At 38.3% G+C, this 22,204-nt stretch overlaps 1 protein-coding gene across 3 annotated transcripts in view; it reads left to right on the forward strand.

Moving 5' to 3' along the window:
• Mxi1 (MAX interactor 1, dimerization protein) overlaps positions 1–22,204 on the forward strand; it is an 80,741-nt gene that overhangs the window by 22,050 nt on the left and 36,487 nt on the right. For 2 of the 3 annotated variants that reach the window (XM_029567655.1, XM_008841764.2), the window contains exon 3: positions 16,036–16,065. The exons of the other annotated variant lie outside the window; for it this stretch is intronic. In XM_029567655.1, the coding sequence (XP_029423515.1) occupies positions 16,036–16,065 (30 nt within the window). The remainder of the gene's footprint in view (positions 1–16,035; positions 16,066–22,204) is intronic. 3 annotated transcript variants of the gene reach the window in all.

The following is a 22,204-nucleotide window of genomic DNA, read 5'->3' on the forward strand; positions in this document are numbered from 1 at the left end:
TACTAGGATTCTTCTATATTGTGTAAGACCACAATATTAATTGCTGTGTTTTATGCATGTCAGATAATTTGTAAAACCATAAACATCTTTGGGTTCTGATAGTACCCAAGGGAGAATATACATACTATGAACCACTTCAAACAGAGATAGATCATTTTTCCTGGGGATTTAAATAACAATCAGTTTCAAGAAAAAGAAATTGATTTTAGAGTATTTTATCTTAAGGTAGTCTACTCCTGGGTTGGTTAGGCTGGATCAGACAAAGGAGAACTAGTTTGTTAAAGTAAAACACTAGATACGATTTCTCCTTAGCTATTTATTTTTCTGCTTCATGGAAGGAACAGAGCTGAATATACAAAATTCTAATACTGGGGTATTTTGGAAATAGTTTATTTTTAAGGAGGCACTGTAGGCTTCCTATTAACTTCAAGCTTACTATTGGATTGAGCAGATTTTTACTGTATTGGTTACATGAAACAGAAAGGTGACTTGTGGAAATTTCAGTTTATCATCTGAAACAAGGAAAGTAATAGAGTATATGTGTTATGTTAGTTCCTGATTACAAAGCTACCGGTGTAGAAGTTGTTGTTCCTACTGTACATCTTAAACACTAATGCCTTTTCAGTTTTGGGATACTGGGGATTGAACCCATGGCTTTGCATATGCTAGCTAAGTACCTTGCCACTGAGCTGTCTCCCCAGCCTAACACTGATATGCTACCAGTGCTGTGATATCATGTCACAACGAAGCAATATTTATCTGGTACTGTAGTGTCTTTAAGATATAGTAGCTGACTTTCCCCCTAATGTTCTCAGGTATACTGTGATATTCCTGATATAAAATGTTATTCTGTAAATTTATTCTGGGAGTTCAGTGATTCATAACATAAATTCCTTCTTCCTCTTCCCCCTAAGTCTTGAAGTCATATTTTCACAGAAGTACAAAGGAAAGAAAATAAATGATATAATGTAATATTACAAATATGTACCTTGCAGATCCTAGTCATTTTATCTCACAGTTGGGAGGTAGGGCCTATAATATATAATTATTTTTCAAACACATGCTTGGTTTTACTGTAATCTTGGTCACAACTTTTTGGCACAGTTCCTAAAATTAAATTTGCCAAGATATCACTGCTGTTAGAGAACCTTGTTGTAATACCTGTCTCATTGGCAACATCAAAGCCCCAAACCTCAGCTTCATTGTTTTGTCTCTTAACTGAAAGATCTCAAGATCATCTTCAAAGCTCTACTGAATGAGCCTGGCTTCATTGTAACGTGTGATTTCTTCCTGAATAGCTCCTGAGTATGTTGTCTTTTCTCTTTTATCTGTTTTGTGTCTTTTCTCTTGACTGTACTGGTATTCTCTTGGTCTCAGCCACCCTCTCATCTGAACAGCTCAATCACTTAAGCCCTGGTACACTTGAGTCACAATTCTGGTAGATTATGTTGGCTGCCTTTCTTCCAGTGCGTTAGGCCCATCGTGTTCTTTCCACCCCAGGGTCTTGTATATATTCTGTCCCCTATTGGCAATCATTTCTCCTTTCTTTGCCAGATTATCTCTGTCTTCCTTCAGTATAGTCATAACTTCCTAGGGGAAACCATTTCTCTTCTGCTGTAGTAGATCAGGTCTTTTTTTCAGACAGGGTTTCATGTAGCAAAAACGTGCTTTGAAGCCATGACTGTCCTTGAACTCCAGATCCTCCTGCCTATACCTACCAAGTTCTGGGATTACAGGCATGGGCCAACATGCTTGGCAGTAAATCAGATTTTTATAGATTTCATTACACCCCTACTTTTTTTTGAACTTTAAAAAATTTATTATTTTTATTTTATGTGTATGAGTATATTGCCTGCATGTAGGTAAGTGCACCTGTGTCGTGCAATGCCTGTGGAGGACAGAAGAGGCTATCGATCCCCTGGGACTGGAGTTACGGACAGTTGTTAGCTTCCATGTGGGTGCTGGGATTTGAACCCAGGTCTACTGCAAGAACAGCCAGTGTTCTTAACCACTGAGCCATCTCTCCAGCCCCTACTTTTTCTTTATAATGTTCATTATACTTGTAGAAATACAGTCAATTGTTTTTTGCATGTGTGGCCCATTCCTTGGACTAAAAATTCCATAGGGGCAAGGTTTGAGTCTCTTCTGCTTTCCTCTTCTTTCTGTTTGAAATAGAGCACAGGCTGGCCTCAAATTTCTGGTATTCCTGCCTCCACCTCCCAAGTGCTGCCTTAACATCTATCTCTATGACCTGTCACAGCATTCTGCACACAGTAGGTACTTTTCAAAGAACAGAAGATTTTCAAACTCCAGATAGACTGTTTTAAAGGGAAACTAGTTTGTTTTGTGTCAAGTACCATATTAGATTGGAAGAAAATGCAACTCTTGCTCTAGCAAACTTTTAATACTCTTGTGTTCTAAGGGAGGTTAATGATAGTACATTGGGAAAGGCAAACAATATGTAGTATTTGAGGAATTAAAATGTCCAAATTTGAAATGAAGTATATTAGTTCTTCTAAACAAGTATATTTTAAAAAATATTTTATGTATATGAGTATGTTGCCTGAATGTAGGGAGATGCACCTATGTCATGCAGTGCCGACTGAGGTCAGAAGAGGGCATTGAATTCCTCTGGAACTGGAGTTATGGAGGCTGTTAGCCACCATGTGGGTGCTTGGAATTGAATCCAGGTCCTCTTCAAGAAGTCAGTGCTCTAGTTGCTGGAGAGATGGCTCAGCAGTTAAGAACACTGGCTGTTCTTGCAGAAGACCGGGATTCGAATCCCAATACCCACATGGCAGCTAACAACTGTCTGTAACTCCAGGTCAAGAGATACTGTTGACTAGGCCCCAAACCTGTGACTGACTAGGTCCTAGGCCCTGTGTGTTTATCACCATCTACTGCAAAAGGCGGATTTTTCTGATGAGGGTTGGAAGATGCATTGATCTATGGGTATAAGAACTTGGGAGGAAGTTTATTACTAGGTCCATTTTCTTCCATTGTTTAAACATTGTTTTCTTATTTGTATATTTATGACATCCTAAATTACTGTAAGATATTCTGCTTTGTGTATGTACCATAGTTTATGAGCCAATCATCTCTTGAAGCCATTTAGTATTTTTAGATCAGTCCAAAGAGGGCTGCTATGAACACCGTTGTACCTTTGTATTTGTAAGCATGAGGACTTAGAATTGTCTGTCAAAGGGTATACTCCACTGGGCACAGAGATGTATCCCTATAATTCCAGACCTTGGAAGGCTGAGGCAGGAGCATCGTACATCTTCGGCCAGCCTGTCTCAAAGAGAAAAAAGAAAAAAAAAAAAGGTGGACTCCATTTTCAATAAACAATAGTAGTTAAGACTTGGATTTAATACATGCTAGTTGTGCATATAAAATCTTTTAACACACATTGTCATCTTATTTGGGTTTCAGAAAATTCTATGAAATGGAATTATTTTGTCATTTTTTTTTGGAGAAGAAAGCTAGACTTGTATGTCAGGTAACATCCATACATAGAGCTAGAATGTAAATTAAGGCCTTGAGATCTGTGCTCTGAGATTAGCAAAGAGTTTTTAGTAATAATTTGCTTAAAAATTGAGACTCACTGGCCCAAACCTGAAATTTTGTGTGTTAGTGTTCTGCTTTCCTGTCTGCCAAATGCCTGAAATGTGTGGTGTGTGGCTTTGCATTTTTAAAAAAATTTTTTTTAGCCAGGCATGGTGCATGCCTTTAATTCCAGCACTCGGGAGGCAGAGGCAGGCAGATTTCTGTGAGTTCAAGGCCAGCCTGGTCTACACAGTGAGTTCCAGGACAGCTAGGGCTACAGGGAGACCCTGTCTGAAAAAGACATATATATATATTATTTTTATTTTATATGTATGAGTATATTGCCTGCATGTATGTAAGTGTACCTGTGTTATGCAGTTGCCCTTGGAGATCAGAAGAGGGCATTGGATTCCCTGGAACTGGAATTATGGATGGTTGTTAGCCACTATGTGGGTGCTGGGAACTGAACCCCAGTCCTTTGCAAGAGCAGCCAGTGCTCTTAACCACTGAGCCATCTCTCCAGCCCCATGATTAGTTTCTTAAAAAAGTACTGCCTTATTTACTTTCTGCAGAAGGCTAATGTGAACTCAGAGCTCAGTGTAGATACTCAGTAAACAATGAATGGTTATACATTTTGAGCAAACTCACAGAAATTGAAGTATTTTTTGGTGAGGTGTTGATATATCTTTGAGAAGACTTTTGAAGAAACTTAGGCTTAGTTGATTGCTTTATGTGAGACTGATTCAGAGATGTTTGAAAATCTTTTCATTTTATTTGTAACATCTGTATTCATTGGAGATAGTTTTTTCTTGAACATTTGAAAATGGAGGAAAGCAAAGACAGAGGATTCTTGGGGTTTGCAGGCAGCCAGGCTAATGGAATCAGTATGGTGGAGAGCAATTGAGGAAGACACCCTGTGGTGGATCTCTGTGAGATCAAGACCAGCCTGGTCCACATAGCAAGTTCTAGGCCAACTGGGGCTACAGGGAGACCCTGTCTGAAAAAACAAAGAAGGAAAGACAAAGGAAGAGTTCAGGCCTCAAACTGTCTGACTTTACTACACATCAACCACAAGTTCAGGAGTCCCCAAATCACTGTAATTCTGACCAACTAGCTATAATTCAGGAGTCTGTTCTCCTCCTGCTTTGAGTTCAGTAATTATCTAGTATTACTCAGAACTGAGGAAAGCTCTTTGATTAAGATTGTAAGTTTTATTATGAATGCTACTCTAGGTCAGGGCCAAATGAAGACATCCAGAGTGAGATCTGAAAGGGTCTGGACATTGATTCTGTGCCCTCTTCACATAGAAGGGACTTACCTTCCTGTCACGTGATGTGTTCACCAACCTGGAAGCGCATTCAAGCCTCAGGTTCTAGAGCTTTTATTTAGGAGTATCTTTATGTAGACATTGTCAATTGAATGATGGGTTGTGTGCTAGAACTCATTCCCTACTACCTCTCCTCTCCTTAGAGATTAGGCTGTTGTATTAGTCAAGCCTCAATCCCTAGTCACACAGTTGATCTTCTCTCCATGATCACCTGTCATCCCAAGACCTCTCCTTAGCAAAAACTCAGGTGAGGTCTAGGGGCCACTATGAACAATAGAGCCACTCCAGATAATTCCAAGGTTTTGGAACTTTGCCTAGGAGGAAGCATAAAATCAGAGAGATTATTACAAAATGGTGGTATTTTCCATATACTGTTTGTTGAATTTGCTAATATTTTGAAGAATTTTATTAATATGTCTATATCCATGAGAGCTACTAGCCTGTGTTTTGTTTTTGTTTTTGTTTTCAATGTTATTTGTCAGGTTTTGGTATCAAGCTAATATAGCCTCATAAAATTATTTAGGAAATGTTCATTTTTTTATTTTATAAAGATTTTTTTGTAGGATTAGTTTTCTTTATTCCTTGAACTCTCAGTAAATTTTGCTAATGAAGACATATAGACCTAGAGTTTTCTTTGTATAAAGGTGTTTTAAAAAATTGTTATGAATTCACTTTAATACAAGTGAGGGTATTCAGGGCTAATGAGTTTTGAGAATTCATTTATTTTCTGTATATAGGTTTTCAAATTTAGAGAATATGGACAAACATGATTGGCATAGAGTGAAATTTTTTTCTTTGTTGTGCTGGGGATTGAAATTAAGGATGTTGAGAACACTATATGTGCATTCTTCCCTGGAGCTGCATTTCCAGCTCCACCTTGTTTTGTTTTGTGGCTGGGTCTTACTGTGTGGCCCAGGCAAGCTTTTAATTTTCTGTGTAGCCTAGGCTGAACTCAGACTCAAGATCCTGCTGCATCCCAAATACTGAGATTACCTCTTATCCTTGTAATGTTGGTAGGAGTTTGTATTGATATGTACTCTTTTATGATACCGTTTTTTTTCATATTAAAATTTTTGTCTTTGTGTTGTGGTTTTGAGACAGAGTCATATGTAGCCCAGGCTAGCCTTCTACTCTGAGTCTTACCCTGAATTCCTGATCCTCCTGCCTCTACCTCTTAGGTCCTGGAATTATAGGCATATGCCCCATGCCTAGCTTTGTCTTTTTTTTTTTTTTAATCAGTCCTAGAACTCGTTTATCAATTGTATTGACTTTTTTTAAAAGTCAGCTTTTAGGTTAATTAGTATTCATTATTGTTTATCATTTTCTCTTTCTTTTCTTTCTAGGCTTTATTTCTTTTCTCTATTTGAGTTTCTCAACCTCAGCACTGTTGAGATTTTAGGTCAGATATCTGTGTTGAGCATCATGAGATATTTAGCAGCTTCCCTGCCCTGTCCTTAAACCATGCCTATCATAGGAGCTGGAGAGGTAGCTCAGTATTTAAAAGCACTTGCTGGTCTTGCAGAGGACCCGAGTTCAGTACCCACGCCCACATGAGGTAGCGCACAACCGCCTGTAACTCCAGCTCTGAGGGATCTGATGCCCTCTTCTGACTTTTCAGGTACTTTTGCACTCATGTGTACACACACACGGAATTAAACATGAAATAAATCTTGAAAAAAATGCCTGTAGCCTCCTCTAGTGGTGATGGGTCTCCTTGTAGCCCCAGCTATCCTGGAACTCACTGTGTAGACCAGGCTGGCCTTGAACTCACAAAGATCCACCTGTCTCTGACTCCCAAGTGCTGGGACTAAAGGCGTGCACTACCACACCTGGCTATTTCCTAGCTTTTAAGGTAGAATCTCAGATCACTGATTTTGAACCTATGTACCGCTCCACCCCAACATAAAGATCTATAGCTAAACAGCTTTTGCTAAGCACAGCTTTAGCTGTATCTAGCAAATTTTTGTATGTAGTATTTTTTTTCTTTTTTTTTAAATTTTATTTTATGTCTATGAGTGTTATGCCTACATATAGGTAAGTGCACCGTGTCGTGCAGTGCCTTCGGAGGACAGAAGAGGCTGTTGGATTCCCTGGAACTGGAGTTATGGACAGTTGTTAGCTGCCATGTGGGTGCTGGGATTCAAACACGGGTCTTCTGCAAGAACAGCCAGTGTTCTTAACCACTGAGCCATCTCTCCAGCTCCTGTTACATTATTTTTATATCAGTTATTTAAAACTATTTCCAATGACTGTTTTATCTACATCCAACACATTTTGCTATGTTCTCACTCAGTCGGAATGTTTTGGATTTCCCTGTGGTTTGTTCTTTCATCTGTGGTCTGTGTCCCAGGTGCTGTGGTTCTGCTAGTTATCTTGTTGTTTCTAATTTAACAACATTATGATTAGAGAACTTACTCTGAATAACTTCGGTGCATTTAAATTTACTAACATTATCCAGTACAAAGTAAGTGTGTGACTAGAGGTGTTTATGTTGTATGCCAAAAGATTTGTCACATTTAAATTGAGGTGTTTGCTATACTTGAAATAAGAATTGATTTTGTAGAACACAGTTTGTGATTTTTTAAAAACTTTTTAATAAAATGTATATATAGAAGAGTGTGAGAGCTCAGTGGATTTTTTCAGTACTCAGACTTTTATAACCTACTCTTCGATGCCCTCCCCTGCCTTCCAGTTACTGTTTCCTTTCCCAGGATAGCCACTCTTCTGCCAGGGCCTCAGATGCCTGCTGACTAGGTTCTGCACCCCAAGCTACATCTTCGAACTCCACCCCCCACTTTTTTTTTTTTTTAAGAGACAGGATCTTCCTATAGCCCCAGCTAGTCTGAAACCCTCTACGTAGAACAGGCTTGCTTCCATCTCACAGAGATCTTCCTGCCTCTGCCTCCTGAGTGCTAGGATTAAAAGGTGTGCAATGACACACCTGACTCAGCCCCTATTTTTTATATCATAAATTAATTTTGCTAGTTTAAAATTGTACATGAATGGAGTTGTGCGCTATTTGCTTTTTTGTGTGTCTGGCTCTTTAAATTCAGTGCTGTGGTAAATTGTGGCGATTATTTCATATGTTTGATGATTTGTTCATTCTCATTGCTGGATAGTAGCACAGCAGTGGGTGAACATTGTATGAATCATAATTTTATTCATTCTGACTTTTTTTTGAAACAATGTCTCATGTAACCCAGGCTTGCCTTGAACTTGATATGTTAGCTGAGGACAACCTTGAATTTCTGATCTTCTTGCCTGTACTTTCCCAGTGCTTGGATTTTAGAAATGCACCACCATACCTGGTTTATACAGTGGTAAGACTCAAACTCAGGGCTTTTGTTTTGTTTTGTTTTGTTTGAGAGGATCTCCCTGTAGCCCCAACTGGCCTGAAACTCACTATGTAGACCACCTGGCCTTGATCTCACAGAGATCCACCTGCCTCTGCCTCCCAAGTGTGTGCCACCGTGCCCAGCCCCAGGGCTTTTGTACACGGTAGGCAAGCACTTTGCCAGATGAACTATATCCCCAGTTCTATCCATCCATTTGACTAATGATAAGCATTTGAATTTCTAATTTGGGGCTGTTACAAATAATGATATATGACCATTCTCTTGTATATTAGTTTGGTTTAGCTATGAATGAATGATGAGTCATAAGGTGTGCACAGGGGCCAGAGAGATGGCTCAGTGGGGAAAGCATTTTCCACCAAGCCTAAAGACCTGGGTTTGGCTCCCGGGGTCCATATGGTAGAAGGAGAGTGTCTGCAGGTTGTCTGTCCCCTCCCTCCCCTCAAATTAATAAATAAATTGTAATAAAAATAAAGTATGCTTATATTCAGTTAATTTTTTTTTTTTTTTGGTCTCTTTGAGACAGGGTCTACCTGTAGCCCGAGCTGTCCTGGAACTCACTATGTAGATCAGGCTGGCCTTGAACTCACAGAGATCCACCTGCCTCTGCCTCCCAAGTGCTGGGATTAAAGGCGTGCACCACCACTCCCGCCTTGATATTTAAGTTTTAAGGAAAAATTATTACAGTTTGTATGTCTTTTTCATTTGTGTTTTTCTTTTTTTTTTTTTTTTTGGTCTTTTGAGACAGCGTCTCCCTGTAGCCCCAGCTGTCCTGGAACTCACTATGTAGACCAAGCTGGCCTTGAACTCACAGAGATAGCTCCACCTGCCTCTGCCTCCCGAGTGCTGCGCCACCACGCCCGGCTACATTTGTGGTTTTATGGGTACAGTTATTGTGGTGGTTGTGGTTTTTGTCATTAAGGAAAAAATACATTCTTTAGACTTTTCCCCCCAAAAGTTTACAGATTTTAAGTTTTATAATGTTTATGGCTTTTTCTTTAAAAATTGGATATACCTTTGGTGTTTCCATGGACAAAAATACTGTTTAAAAAACTGAGTAAAAACAGGGGGCTGGAGAGATGGTTCAGTGGTTAAGAGCACTGACTGCTCTTGCAGAGGACCCAGGTTTGATTCCCAGCACCCACATGGTGGCTAACAACCATCTGTACCTCTAGTTCAGGGTATCCGACGCCTTCTTCTGACCTCTGTGGGCATTGCACGACACAGGTGCACTTACACACATGCAGGCAATACACTCATTCACATAAAATAAAAATAAATAAAGTTTTTTTAAAAACTGGGTGTGAGCCAGGCTTGGTGGCATACACCTTTAATCCCAGCACTTTGGAGGTAGAGGTAGGCGGATCTCTATGAGTTCAAAGCCAGCCTGATCTACATAGTAAGTTCTAGGCCAGCTGGGGCTATAGGGAGACCCCGTCTCAAAAAGACAAAAAAACACCCCAACAAAACCACAACTGGGTGTGGTGCATCTCAAAAAATGTTTAAAAAGAGTAATAATAAGTGTACTTCAGAGTTTTATTCCTTTACTAATTCCTGTAGGTTTTCTTTGCTCAAACTTTCAGGTACCAGTTAGAAGACACTCATTTGACTTCATAGATTGTGTTCACATCATTGCATGGAGGGCAGCATCCATTAGTATTAGTTACTCTAAGGTTTAGAAAGTAAATGAAACAAAAAATGTTAACTAATTGAAGGTTGGCTCATTAATTAACAAGAATAGATGTCTTCCCTGTTGCTTGAAGACAGTATGAATTCTTATAATGAGATCTTTTGTTTTCCCTTCATGGAAGCAATACTTTTGAGCCAGCTGCACCATCTTATGCAGGTTCAGTACTGTCCTTCAGCTCGTTGGCTGCCAGCCTTCCTTATTGCCAAACTACAGCCCAAGTAATGAAAAGTTTATGAATTTGAGCTGTGTTGCAGTCGGTGAAAACTAGTTGAGATAATAGTGCTCACTCAAATGAGGAATACATAAGATGTCTTTCTTTTTTGTATATTGTACTTATTATTTCTACTTTCTGTTTATGCATGTATCTAAGTAGGTGTACCTGTGTTGTGCAATGCCCATGGAGGTCAGAAGAAGGCACCAGATCCCCTGGAAGTGGAGTTACAGATGGTTGTTAACTGCCATGTGGGTGCTGGGATTTGAACCCAGTCCTCTACAAATGCTCTTAACCCCTGAGCCATCTCTCCAGCCCCAAGATGTCTCTGTCTTCTTTTTCTTTCTTTCTTTGATCTTTTTGAAATAAGGTCTCCCTGTAGCCCCAGCTGGCCAGGAACTCAACTATGTAGACCAGGCTGGTCTTAAACTCACAGAGATCCGCCTGTCTGCCTCCTGAGTGCTAGGATCAATGGCGTGTGCCACTATACCTGGCCCAAGATGTCTTTCTTAAAGGGGTGTTACTGATTTAAAAATAGATTCAGTGCTAAATGATAGAAATGTCTTTTCTTGGAAATGGTTAAGCAGAGGAAAGGCATCTTAAAGGAAGACTGTTGCTTTGCTCTCAGAGGTGCATTTTATTTGAAGGAAAAAATTCAGCCAACTGAGTAAAATTTTCAGAATATCTGAACCTTACAGAGAAGTTAGAATTGAATTTTTCCATGACACCTTATTGGAAGGGCTTGGTTGGATCCATAGGTTGTCAAAGAAGCAGAAGGGTTGTTCCTAAGTGTACTGGTGTGCAATATATCCAGTTACACACCTTTTACTAGCATTGTTTGAACTATTCTCTTTGTATAGTTAGGCACTTTTGTTTGAAGATTTTTTTATTAGCATTGCTTTCTTTTAAAAAAAATAGCATGATTATATTGAAGAACTTTGTATTGGTTGGAGAATTTGGAAAGGGACTGGATGCCAAACTCACATTACAGCAACAGTGACAAATTTCACATTGTTGAAGCTTGGTAGTATACTTTTATCAGTAAATAACACTCAAAAATTATAGTAGATATACAGAGTTTCAAATTTACATTTAAAATACAGTTGCATATTTTTAGTTTGAGAATATTTGTTATTATAGTACTTTAAAAAAAAACTTCCCAGACTGTGATTTTTATCTCTAGAAATTCAATCAGGTATTTTACATTTTCTGTGGGGCATAGGTAAAGGCATACTGGGGCTGTATAAGAGTAATAGAAAAATAATGGAAAACTTCTTGGTCCCTGTGAATGGAGAGGTTCAGTGTCTAGGCCTGGATGCCCAGTGTGTAGGCATCTTTCTCTGTCATGTTGCTAAACTTTGTACCATCCTTTTTTCAAAGCAAATTTTAAGTGCTGTTGAAAACCTGTCAAATTGTCCTATTTAGTATGCTCAACAGTGTTTTTGAATAGTATATTTTTAGTTTTATTAAAAAATAAAATTACCCTAGGCAGAGTGGTATGGAGTATAATTCAAGTGCTTGGGAGACTGAGGCAGGTGGATATGGAGTTTCAGGCTAGCCCCCAAATAAAAACAAAAATAAAAATATTAGCAGTAGCTAATGTGCTGGATTCTTTTGCAATAATTTGTCTTTAGTTCTCAACAACAATCTAGCCAAGGCATGTGGTAATATTCAAGTTTTACAAATAAGGAAACGGAATCAAGTTAGTCTATCCCACAGTTCTACAGCTAGTGTGAGTGACAGAGTTAATACTAAACTCTAAGTGTTCTCTAACGCCATGGGTCTTTGCTTCTCTGCAGTGCTCCCTGGAGTTGCTATAGATGTCACAGCACTGTTTGTCTGCTTATCTTATCCTTTCGAGTTGGAATAGCATCCCATTAGCAGATTCTAGAGTTTCCCAATGTAGAATGTGCCCATCATTTAAGTCCTACATCAAATGCTACCTTTTTCTACAATTTTCTCGATAGTCCCCTGTGGAAGTAAACTCTGCCATCTTTGAACTCCTATGACAATTTTTATCTTTCTGCATATTTTTATTTTAATTTGGGTTATAATTACTCCTATACGTGTAAAAATTTACCAACTGGAAACTCTGATTCTCTATAGCCTAAGACAGCTTTGAATATTGTAAGTATTCAATATTTGTTGACATGATATTACATGTAACAAAGTAGGAGTGGAAATTATGGCCCTGTGGTAATCATTAGTATGTGTGTGATCATTTTGTTTCTTGGAAATCTTGTTAAATTTCATGGTGGTATAACTAAATGTGACATGCATTTCCTACTTTGGTGAAAAGGTTCAGATTCTTAGCTTCTTTTCTTTTTTTAATAAGACAAATACTGAGTCTGCTCAGGAGAGGTACAAAGAACCTGCTGTTTTAATTTTCTTCACAGTGGTGGGTCAGATTATGCTCTTTTGGCCCTACCTTTTTATAATAGGCTCAGTGTAGTATTGGAGTTCCATAACTGGTTATCGTTGAATATATTCTCTTTTGCATCTGTGGCTGTCAGTGGGATTGCCAGATTGTTTAGAATAAGTTTATAGAATCTACTATAAATTGTTGTTTCTATTGATCTTATACTATACAATTTTATGTATAAATTGTCTCCTATTTTTGTTTTACTTGTCCTTAACTTTTTTCTTAGAGAAAGGCAATTAAATGAAAACTTGCTTGCCAAGAGGGTGCAGAAATTCTCATTGTTGATTTTGAAAAAATAATTATTTTATTTTGAGAAGGGGTCTTAGCATGTAGCCTCAGCTGGCCTGGAACTCACTATGTAGAGCAGGCTGGCCTCCAATTCACAGAAATCCTTCTGCCTCTGCCTCTCAGGCGCTGGGATTAAAGGCATGTGCCACCATGCCCAGCTTGATTTTGAAATTAAAAAAAAAAAAAAAAAAAACCCAAGGAGAGAGCACTTAGAGAAGGACCAGTGTGTGTGTGTGTGTGTGTGTGTGTGTGTGTGTGTGTGTGTGTGTGTTTAAAATTGGGATCAGGCATCTAAAAAAAACAAAAAAACTTTGTGCCATTTTGAGACCATTGAGACAGCTTTTGCTGCACAAGCCTAATTGACCTGTGTTCAGTCCCCAGAACCCATGTAAAGGAGGGTGGAGAAAACTGACTCCACAGAGTTGCCCTCTGACTTTGCATGTGCACCATGGCATGCATGTACACATTGAATATTAATAATAAATAAATAAAAATTGAAAACATGCCATTTTCTCTCTTGCTTTAGCATTTTTACTCAAAAAAGAACAATCAAAACTTAATATATAGTGGTAGAAATTTCATTGTAATTTTTTGAGTTTTGAGCATTTAGTCTTTGTAAAGTTACAAGTGCTGTTTTTTATCATTTCTTCCATTTGAATTGTACATATATTTGGCTGATCTCTTGAAAAGATTCTTTTTTACCTTTTTTGAGGGCAAAGTCCTTTTATTAAAATCTGTTTGAAATGAGTATCAGTCTTTTGCATCCCATGGAACTTTATGAAACTGCTAATAAAGCAAAAGACTTTGGACTGTTCAATTGAGGCAGTAGATAAAATTTCTCCACAAATTGTGACTCACAAAAATACTTGTTAGGATTGTGACCCTGAGTATTTCATACCCACTGGGGAAAAAAATAAAACTAAGGCAGTTGGAAATGTAAGATTTTGAAAGCATTTGACATTAATGAGACTATATAAATGTGATATGGGGATGTAGCACAGATGGAGAGTGCTTACCTAGCATGCAGGAGACACTGGGTTCAGTCTCTAGTTCCAGCACTTCTGGGGTGGAGGCAAGATGATCAAAAGTTTAAGATCATCCTCAGCTACACAGTGAATTTGAGGCTGCCTGGGCTACAAGTAACACTGACACACAGAAACACACACACACACATGCACAACAGAACATGTAAAATGATCCCAAGTTTTAGTTCTAGTAGTAAAAACTTAAATTCTCCTTTATAAAATTCATGTTGTTGATGCTGAATTATTACAAAAGTACATTTATTCAAGGAAACTAGTCTAACATAATTCTAAAACTTGCTAACAAGTTTATTATGTTTTGCTGTTTAGTGTAAACTTGTCAGCCCCTGTCCCAATCACTTGAGACAAGTGTGCCCACCTCTTAGTGTCGCTTAGGGATTAGTTCCCAAACCACCACACATAAGCAAAATCTGCTGATGCCTTAGCACCATATATAAAATTTGCATGTAATCTGTTCCTGTATTCTTTGTCATTTCTATTAGATTATTTCTAATACATAGCACAGTGTAAATCCTATGCAAATAGTTAACATACATACTGTATTGTCTAGGGAATAATTTTTAAGTCTGCCCATATTCAAAATAAACGCAATTCTATTTCCAAATATTTTCATCTGCAGCTGGTTGAATCCTCAGATGTGGAACCATAGATAGAGGGCTAACTGTGTTTTTTTTTTTCTAGTTGACAGTGAGGAAACAGCACAGAGAAATTAAGGGACTTTATACTAAGGCCATGCGATGTTTAAGTCCAGGCAGTCTGGCCTAGATTCTGTGCCCTTCATCTTTATTCAGTATTGCTTCTCACCACAAGGTTAAGAACTTCGGGTTTGGAGTAACAGCCCTGGATGTGATTCATGTGTACTGCTTATCCTCTTGGAATGAGAATGTGCATCTTGACCTGTCTAAGCCTCAGTGTTTAAAAGCAGGGGTTGTTACAGGAATGGTAGTGCATGCCTGTAATACCAGCACTTAAGAAGCTGAGGCAGGAGAATACTAGTTGAAGCCAATTTGAACTACATAGTAGCAATACTCTGTCTCAAGAAGACTGCCTCCTTTTTTTTTTTTTTTTAAAAAAAGGTCATTTTAGAAATAAAATGATGTTTTAACTGTTTATCACACTGTTTGGCAGATAGTGTTTGGTAGATACTTATTGAATAGGTAAGTAACATAAAAATACTCAGAGGCAAAATGAAAAACGTTACCAAGGATTGGTAAGATAAAAGGAGAGAACTGGCTCCTGAAGTTGATCTCTGACTTCCACATGTGCTTTTGGGGCACATAGGCACCTACATATATACACACAAGATAAATAAATGTAAAAAGACACAGAAAAAACTTACTGAAAGGAAATAACTTGCTAGCATTCTGAGTTGTATCTTTCTAGTCTTTAAAAGCATATTTCTTGATTTTATTAATGTATATCTTTTTAAAATTCCACTGGTGTGCCTTTCTTCCTTGTGTAACTTTTTGTTTATACGTTGCACAAAATTCAGGAAAGGTTGAGTTTGCTGGTGCCACATAGCGATCTGTTTCTTTCTCTACTAGCCTGCACTTTCCCCTGTGTTTAGGACTAGGTAGGTGAATGCCTGCCATGCTTAATGCCTGCCCAGGGTTCAATTGCCAGTGTTGCCAGAAGCAAAAAACAAAGGCCTAGGAAGCGTGGTGGTGCACGCCTTTAATCCCAGCACTCGGGAGGCAGAGGCAGGTGGATCTCTGTGAGTTCAAGGCCAGCCTGGTCTACATAGTGAGTTCCAGGACAGCTGGGGCTACAGGGAGACCCTGTCTCAAAAAGACCAAAAAAAAAAAAAAAAAAAAAAAGGCATAGGAAGGAAGGTGGTAGTAGAGGGAGGATTCATACACATCCTTTTAAAAATGAAAATAGGATTATGTTTGAATTAAAATTTCTGACATATCTGCAAATCAAAATACACTATAAGTAGAGGAGGATGTGGTAGTATTAATTTTTTAGACTAACAATGAAAATCCAGTTTCAGCATGTTTATAGAATATAGACTGTTTTTGTTAGTTGAGTGAGGTCTGACCATATGTTGCATTATTAAATTCACTGGTTGTGGTTTATTAGTAACTAAGCTAATCCCCCTTTCTGTAGCCTTATTAACAAGCATGGCTAATGCTCTCTTTTTTCCTTCTTTTAGATCTACACACAATGAGCTGGAAAAGAATCGGTGAGTCAGTGATGAGGTGCAGCCTTCACTTACAGTTGAGAGCAAACTTACCATTCTGATAGTGCATATATAGTTGTGATCGTATTTGTAAAATGTGTAACTTGTCATGATTCTCATACATTGTATTTTCTGAAAAAAAAACTACTTAAAAGTGAATTTATTATAAAAGTAGACTGGGTTTTAAGCCCATTTGAATTTAAGTTGAAGGGAAAATTTTCTTTGAGAACACATTAACTGTGATAGGCTCATGTCTTAAAATATGTTCTAGCTAAAGGATTGGGTTTCTGGAGTAGGTAATAAACATGACATACTGGAGTGCCTTGAATCTTTCTTTGCAGTTTGTTCATTTATTCATGCATTCAACAAATGCTTACCAATCATGAGCTACATATCATTGCCAGGAAGATGGAGTACTTTTCATAGGAAATAGAAGAATGTTTGAGATAGTTTCTGTCCTTAAGGAACTCATGGTTTCATAGGGGGGAGAGAGACAGCAGTAAGCAGGGTAACAGAGCAGCAGGGGGCTCTTATTAGAGGGTGCTGAAAGATCATTTTGGAAGGCCACTTAACTCCCCTCTGAAGAGTCTTGAAAGGCTCTGCAGAGGATAGTGAGCCAGCACTGTAAACTCAGGAAACTGCATGAGGTTCAATATGAGTATGAAAGATTATAGCAAGAGGTAAGCCAGGCCAGATTTTGAGTAGTCTTGCCAACTATACTGACGAGTTGACTTATCCTGAGAGGTAGTGGTTACTCATATTAAAATGGGCTATCATATGATCAGACATGGAAAGAGCATTTTGGCTACAGTGTCAGGAATTGGTTGGCTGGGAGAAAGATACAGAGGCATAAATGCTTTTGAAAGCTATTGGGATTATACAGGAACGAGATAGTGGTGGCCATAGAGACAGAACAGACAGAGAGCGTGGAGTAGAAACAGTAGGAATTAGTGATTAGCTGGTGATGGATAGTTAAGGTTTAGGTAGCATTAGCATTTACTGAGAAGAGTAATACAGGAAAAGGACAAGTTTGGGAGAAAACACAGTTGTTAAAGATTTCCTTTTCGGGGGTGGGGTATAGAGATTAGATTAGTAACAGCCATTCCAGCCATTTTTGGCAAGCAAGGTATAATAACCAACTTTTCGTCACACCATTATTGTTTTTAGATGAAGGATCTTAAAGATTGGCTATCCTACTTGCCTTTTTACAAACTGAGTTTAAATGTCAGATACTCTTGAAAAAAGACTTAGATAGTCCTTCAAAGAAAGTGGTTTTCACCACTTCGTACATGATCTGTTTCTAGCTCCTCTTTTAAGACTGATTGTAATTATTTGTTCACAGCTCTTCTATCAAATTACTGTGGTTGCCTCCAAGGCAAGGATTCGGGTGTTTTTTTGTTTTTTTTTTGTGTTTTTTTTCAATTTAGTATCTTCAGTGCCTGGCATTTGATGCATATACAGTAGGTGATGGCTTTAATATTGTGTGAAGGATAAATCTGGAACTCACAGTTCAGTGGTCTAGTTATGATATTTTGTTAGTGGCAGAGCAGTTCAGCAAGAGATTCTCTATTAAAACAAAATCTCTTTTCTGCCTTGTATGTCTGGTATATTAAGGAAATTGTCTGACTAGTTAAATGTGGCACAAAGAGAATAACTGAGCGTTCTAAGAACTCTGACAATAAAACCCGATACTGAACTTTACGATATATTGGGCCATAAGGGCCACGTATGTAGCTTGGTGATAGAAGGCCCGCGTGCACAAAGCCATGGGTTCTATCATGAGCACTGCAATAAAATAAGATAAAAGCTTAGAGTGCCAGGCATGGTGGCACAATCTTGAAACTCCTGGCATTTGGGAATCTGAAGCATAGGAGGATCATAAGTTCAAGGTTAACCTGGGCTACAGAGCAAGTGCCTGTTTCAAAAAACAAAACAGCACAGCAAAGTTAGAGTATATCTTGGACCACATGGATTAAATACTGATAAGCATGAATTTTCTAATTATTTCATCCATATGGATGTGACCCTTGTTAGACCTCTATTAGAAACCTGGCAAAACTTTTAACACAAGACTCTTTAGTAACTATGTGGGTAAGAACTTTTAAGTCTTTGAGTAAATGTTATTTATTAATGCATATCATTTCTGACTTACTCATAACAGAAAATACAGAGATGATATGTTTATCCCTCATTGTATTACTCTGATAAACCCTGTAAGTTTATTTATAGTGTCTTACTATAGCACAGGTGTAATGTTACAGATGTCTTATGCTAGGGCCTTACTTAGGCATGTCTCCATCATCCTCTGCTGACAGACATGGAAAAGCTGATTTCTCCCTTTTTCATCATGATTTTATCTGACACCCTGTCTGTTCCCTAAAGCTGCACTGAAAAGGTGACTAAGGATTAACTCTTCCATGATAGATTTTTCAAAGGGATATTTATCACTGGAAATAAAATTGTAATTTAGCAGCATGTATCAGAGGGTCAGGGGCAAAAGAAAAATCAAATTTAATAATGCTCTACTTTTGAAAAGTTACCAGCTCATGATCTAGAAAGACACAGGGAGGTTTACAGGAGGAAGACTGCAGGAAGACTGCATGGGAATGTTTTAAAGTTTAAGCCTATACTGTTACTATATTTTTAGGTCTCCATCTAATATTATTTGATAATTCTTTTCAAGGCACAGTATTTATTTATAGTGTTAATGAAAAGGGTTAGCATAGCTCTTATATCCTTTAAGATGAATGAGATTTTTGGCTTTACTTGTCATCTGCCTTGGAATGTGATTTTAAATGAGGAAAGTAACCCAGTATCAAAACAGCAGTTCAGTTTTATCTTTATTCTGAAATGACATTCTTGAAGTAATTCATATTCTTGAAATTTTGCCACTTAATATATATTTATGTCCCAAAACAGCTTCATTTCTTTTTAGTTCACTTTAAAATCTTGCATGTAAAGCTCTTTGAGTTTGTTGGGTATTTTACTGAGGCACATGTAGTAAGAGTTGTTGAAGGCCTGGGTTCTAGCTTTGAAGAGACAGCAGCTAACAAATGTTGAGGGTCTTCTATATCTCAAAGCCTCATGGTGGAGACTTGGGGTCTAGGACCCCCAGGTACTTTGCCCAAATCTACCATTACCCAGATGCCTGTATCTCATTAAGGAGCTTTAGGTGGTTTCCAAATTGGTGCAGAGATTCAGACTTTTTCTTGGAGGTCTCTAGAGCTGGTCTCTTCCTAAAACTATGTTGGTTATGATGATCTGTTTCAGAGCATTTGTTCCTTATGTACTCTCTGTTCCTGTAGTCCTAGCATAGGTCTTAACAGGTCTAGGAGGCAGAAGTGGAGGGGAAGCAGAATGCTTTCAGATAATTCTGCTTTCCTCAGAACCTGTATGAATTACCTCGTGGTAAACCTAATAAGTCTTTGCAATTGGTGTGTTAAGAATTTAATTTGTTCATTGGCTTATCTTACGAGTTTGGTCCTTTGCCAGAGAAGAAGCTATTCAGCACAGATTTTGGATCACTTCATTGCTTTTTTAATTTTTTTAATTCAAATTACTGATGATGTTTTCAACAGAGTTGACAACTTTAACAATACTTTAATGGTCAAGAATCTTAGTACTGACTGCAGGAGAGGCCATTCAACCTTAATAGATGCCATTTCATTGAAACACAGGCATACCCTTATTGCAACTTTGGCAAAGCCAAAAGGGCCAAATGAGGACACTGGACTAATAATGCTTTCTTGGGCAGAGGAGAAATGACTGTGATGAAGGAGGACGAAGTCCAATAGTAATGGTTCTCCTCCATAGATAAAGACCTTCACATATCCCTGAGGGAAAGATGAAAACTAACAATTTCAGAGTTGTTTCTGTGTTACCCCATCATACAAGGATATTTTATAATTTCATTAGACAGGAAAGCAGATACCATGGGTCAAAATGTGATTGAAAACTGGCCGTTTTTACCATCATAATTACAATTTGAAGCAGGATGAACACAAAATGGTCCTAAACATGATCCGGTTCACTCATAAATATGATGGCTATGTTTATTATCTTTTTCTTCAATGATGATTAAGAATATGATTCAGACTGTATACTATATCCTTTAGGTTAAGGTTGTTACAGTTTTTTATTTATAGGTTCATATTTTAATAATGTGATCTAGTTTAGTGACCAGTTAATATTGTCTGGAAGGTACACTGATAGAAGTTTTCAAACTGAAAGCCAAAACTCATTAGTAGTCTATATGATTTAGTGAGCCATTCTGAAAAGAAAATAGTTATAAAAATACCAAATGCATGAAATAAAGTGAAATGTAGAATTGTAAAACCTGTTTAAACTCAATCATGATGTTAAAATGTATTGTGTCATAGTAAAAAATATTGCTCTGCATCACCAAGAAGAATGTATGCTTAACTATGAAGAATAGGCATAATTTGAATATTAAAAACACATTAGGAAAATGGTCAATGTGAACTGAACTATACAAGTAGGATGTTGGCATTGTAAATTATGTCCAGGCTTGGAGAATTGCCTCGGTGGGTACATGTACTTGCCATCCTCAAACCTGACAACCCAAGTTCAATCCCAGGATCCCACAGGGAAGGAGAGAGCCATCTCCCATAAGTTATCCTCTGACAGACCTTCACATGTGCACTATGGCACACTCATGTCTTCACACTCACACACATCATACCCACACAATAATAAAAATTTAAAAAGTGATGTCCAGGGAAGGATAGACCATATTGAGTGGACTAGCAGAGGCTATCAAATTAGTGGTAGCAGGAGCTGGAGAGATGACTCAGTGGTTAAGAGCACTTGCTGTTCTTGCAGAACACCTGGGTTTGGTTCCCAACACTCACATTATGACTAACAACTGTCCTCAACTCCAGTTCCTGGGGATCCAAAGCCTTCTTCTGGCTCTTGAAGACATTGCATGCACATGCATGGGTGGGTGCATTATATGCAGGCAAAACACTCATACACATAACATAAAAATAAAATTTAGTAGGACTTGAGAACAGAAAAGTAGTTTGGGATTAGAGTGTGGAATATTCTTTTTGGAATTTACTTTGTTGGCAGTGATACTTGAGGTTTTTGTGGTTTGGGGGAATTGAGCCCAGGACCTTAGGCTAGGCAAGTGCTATACCACTGAGCTAAATCCCAGCCCAGAGGAGCCGAGGTTTGTGTAGCAAAGATAAAACACAAGGTCAGAAAATTTGTGGGGGAGATGGGCACTACCATCTTGGTATGGTGGTGCAAGGCTAAAATCCTTGCAGTTGGAAAGTAGAGGCAGAAAGATCAGGAGTCCTAGATGAGCCTCCATTACATAGCCAATTTGAAGCCAGCCTTGGCTACATAAGACCAATGAAAAATGAATAATAAAATACAGCTATAGAAGCTGGGAGACCAGTTTGGGTGCTTTTGAAGTAGCCCATGACTTACAGGGACATAAGAGGCCACACTCAGGTATATGGGGACAGAGGAAGAGAGAGGATGAGCAGCACTATAAAGAAGTTTCTCTGAGAACTGCCACTGCTTCATTTCATTCTTCACGTAGCAGCAAGTGTGATCTCAAAGGTATTTTAGATCATGACATCTCTATCTTATAGTTCTTCATTTGCTTCCCAGTTGCAAAGATGAAATCTATGGCCTGCAAGTCCCAACCCCTCCATCCCCATCTTCTGTGGTCCATGCCCCCCTCCTCAAACACTGCTCACACATTTCTATCTTAGGGCTTTTGTGTTTGCTATTTCTCCTGGCTATAGAGCTCTTGCTGTAGTTCTTAATTATTACTCAGCTCTCAGAATGTCTTCTCAGAAAACAGTAATTCTCCTCAGGCACACTCTATCCCTTTCCCTTATATATCACCTTGATATTTATCTCTGCCTGAATTATTTATTCATTTGTGTTATTTGACTCCTTTCAGTAATCATGAGTTTTAAGAAGGCAATGGTTTTGCTCTTACCCTTAATACATAGTAGTATTCAGTGATCATTCACTAAGTGAAAGAATGGGCTATGACAGTGAATAGATTAAAATCATCAAGAGCTAGGGGAATGATTCAGTGGTAGAAAACTTGTCTATCATATGTGAGACCCTGGGTCCAATCTCAGTACTCAGTACATATATA

This window comes from Nannospalax galili, unplaced genomic scaffold, assembly GCF_000622305.1.
Source record: "Nannospalax galili isolate Female #2095 unplaced genomic scaffold, S.galili_v1.0 scaffold601, whole genome shotgun sequence".
In the NCBI taxonomy this organism is placed as follows: domain Eukaryota; kingdom Metazoa; phylum Chordata; class Mammalia; order Rodentia; family Spalacidae; genus Nannospalax; species Nannospalax galili.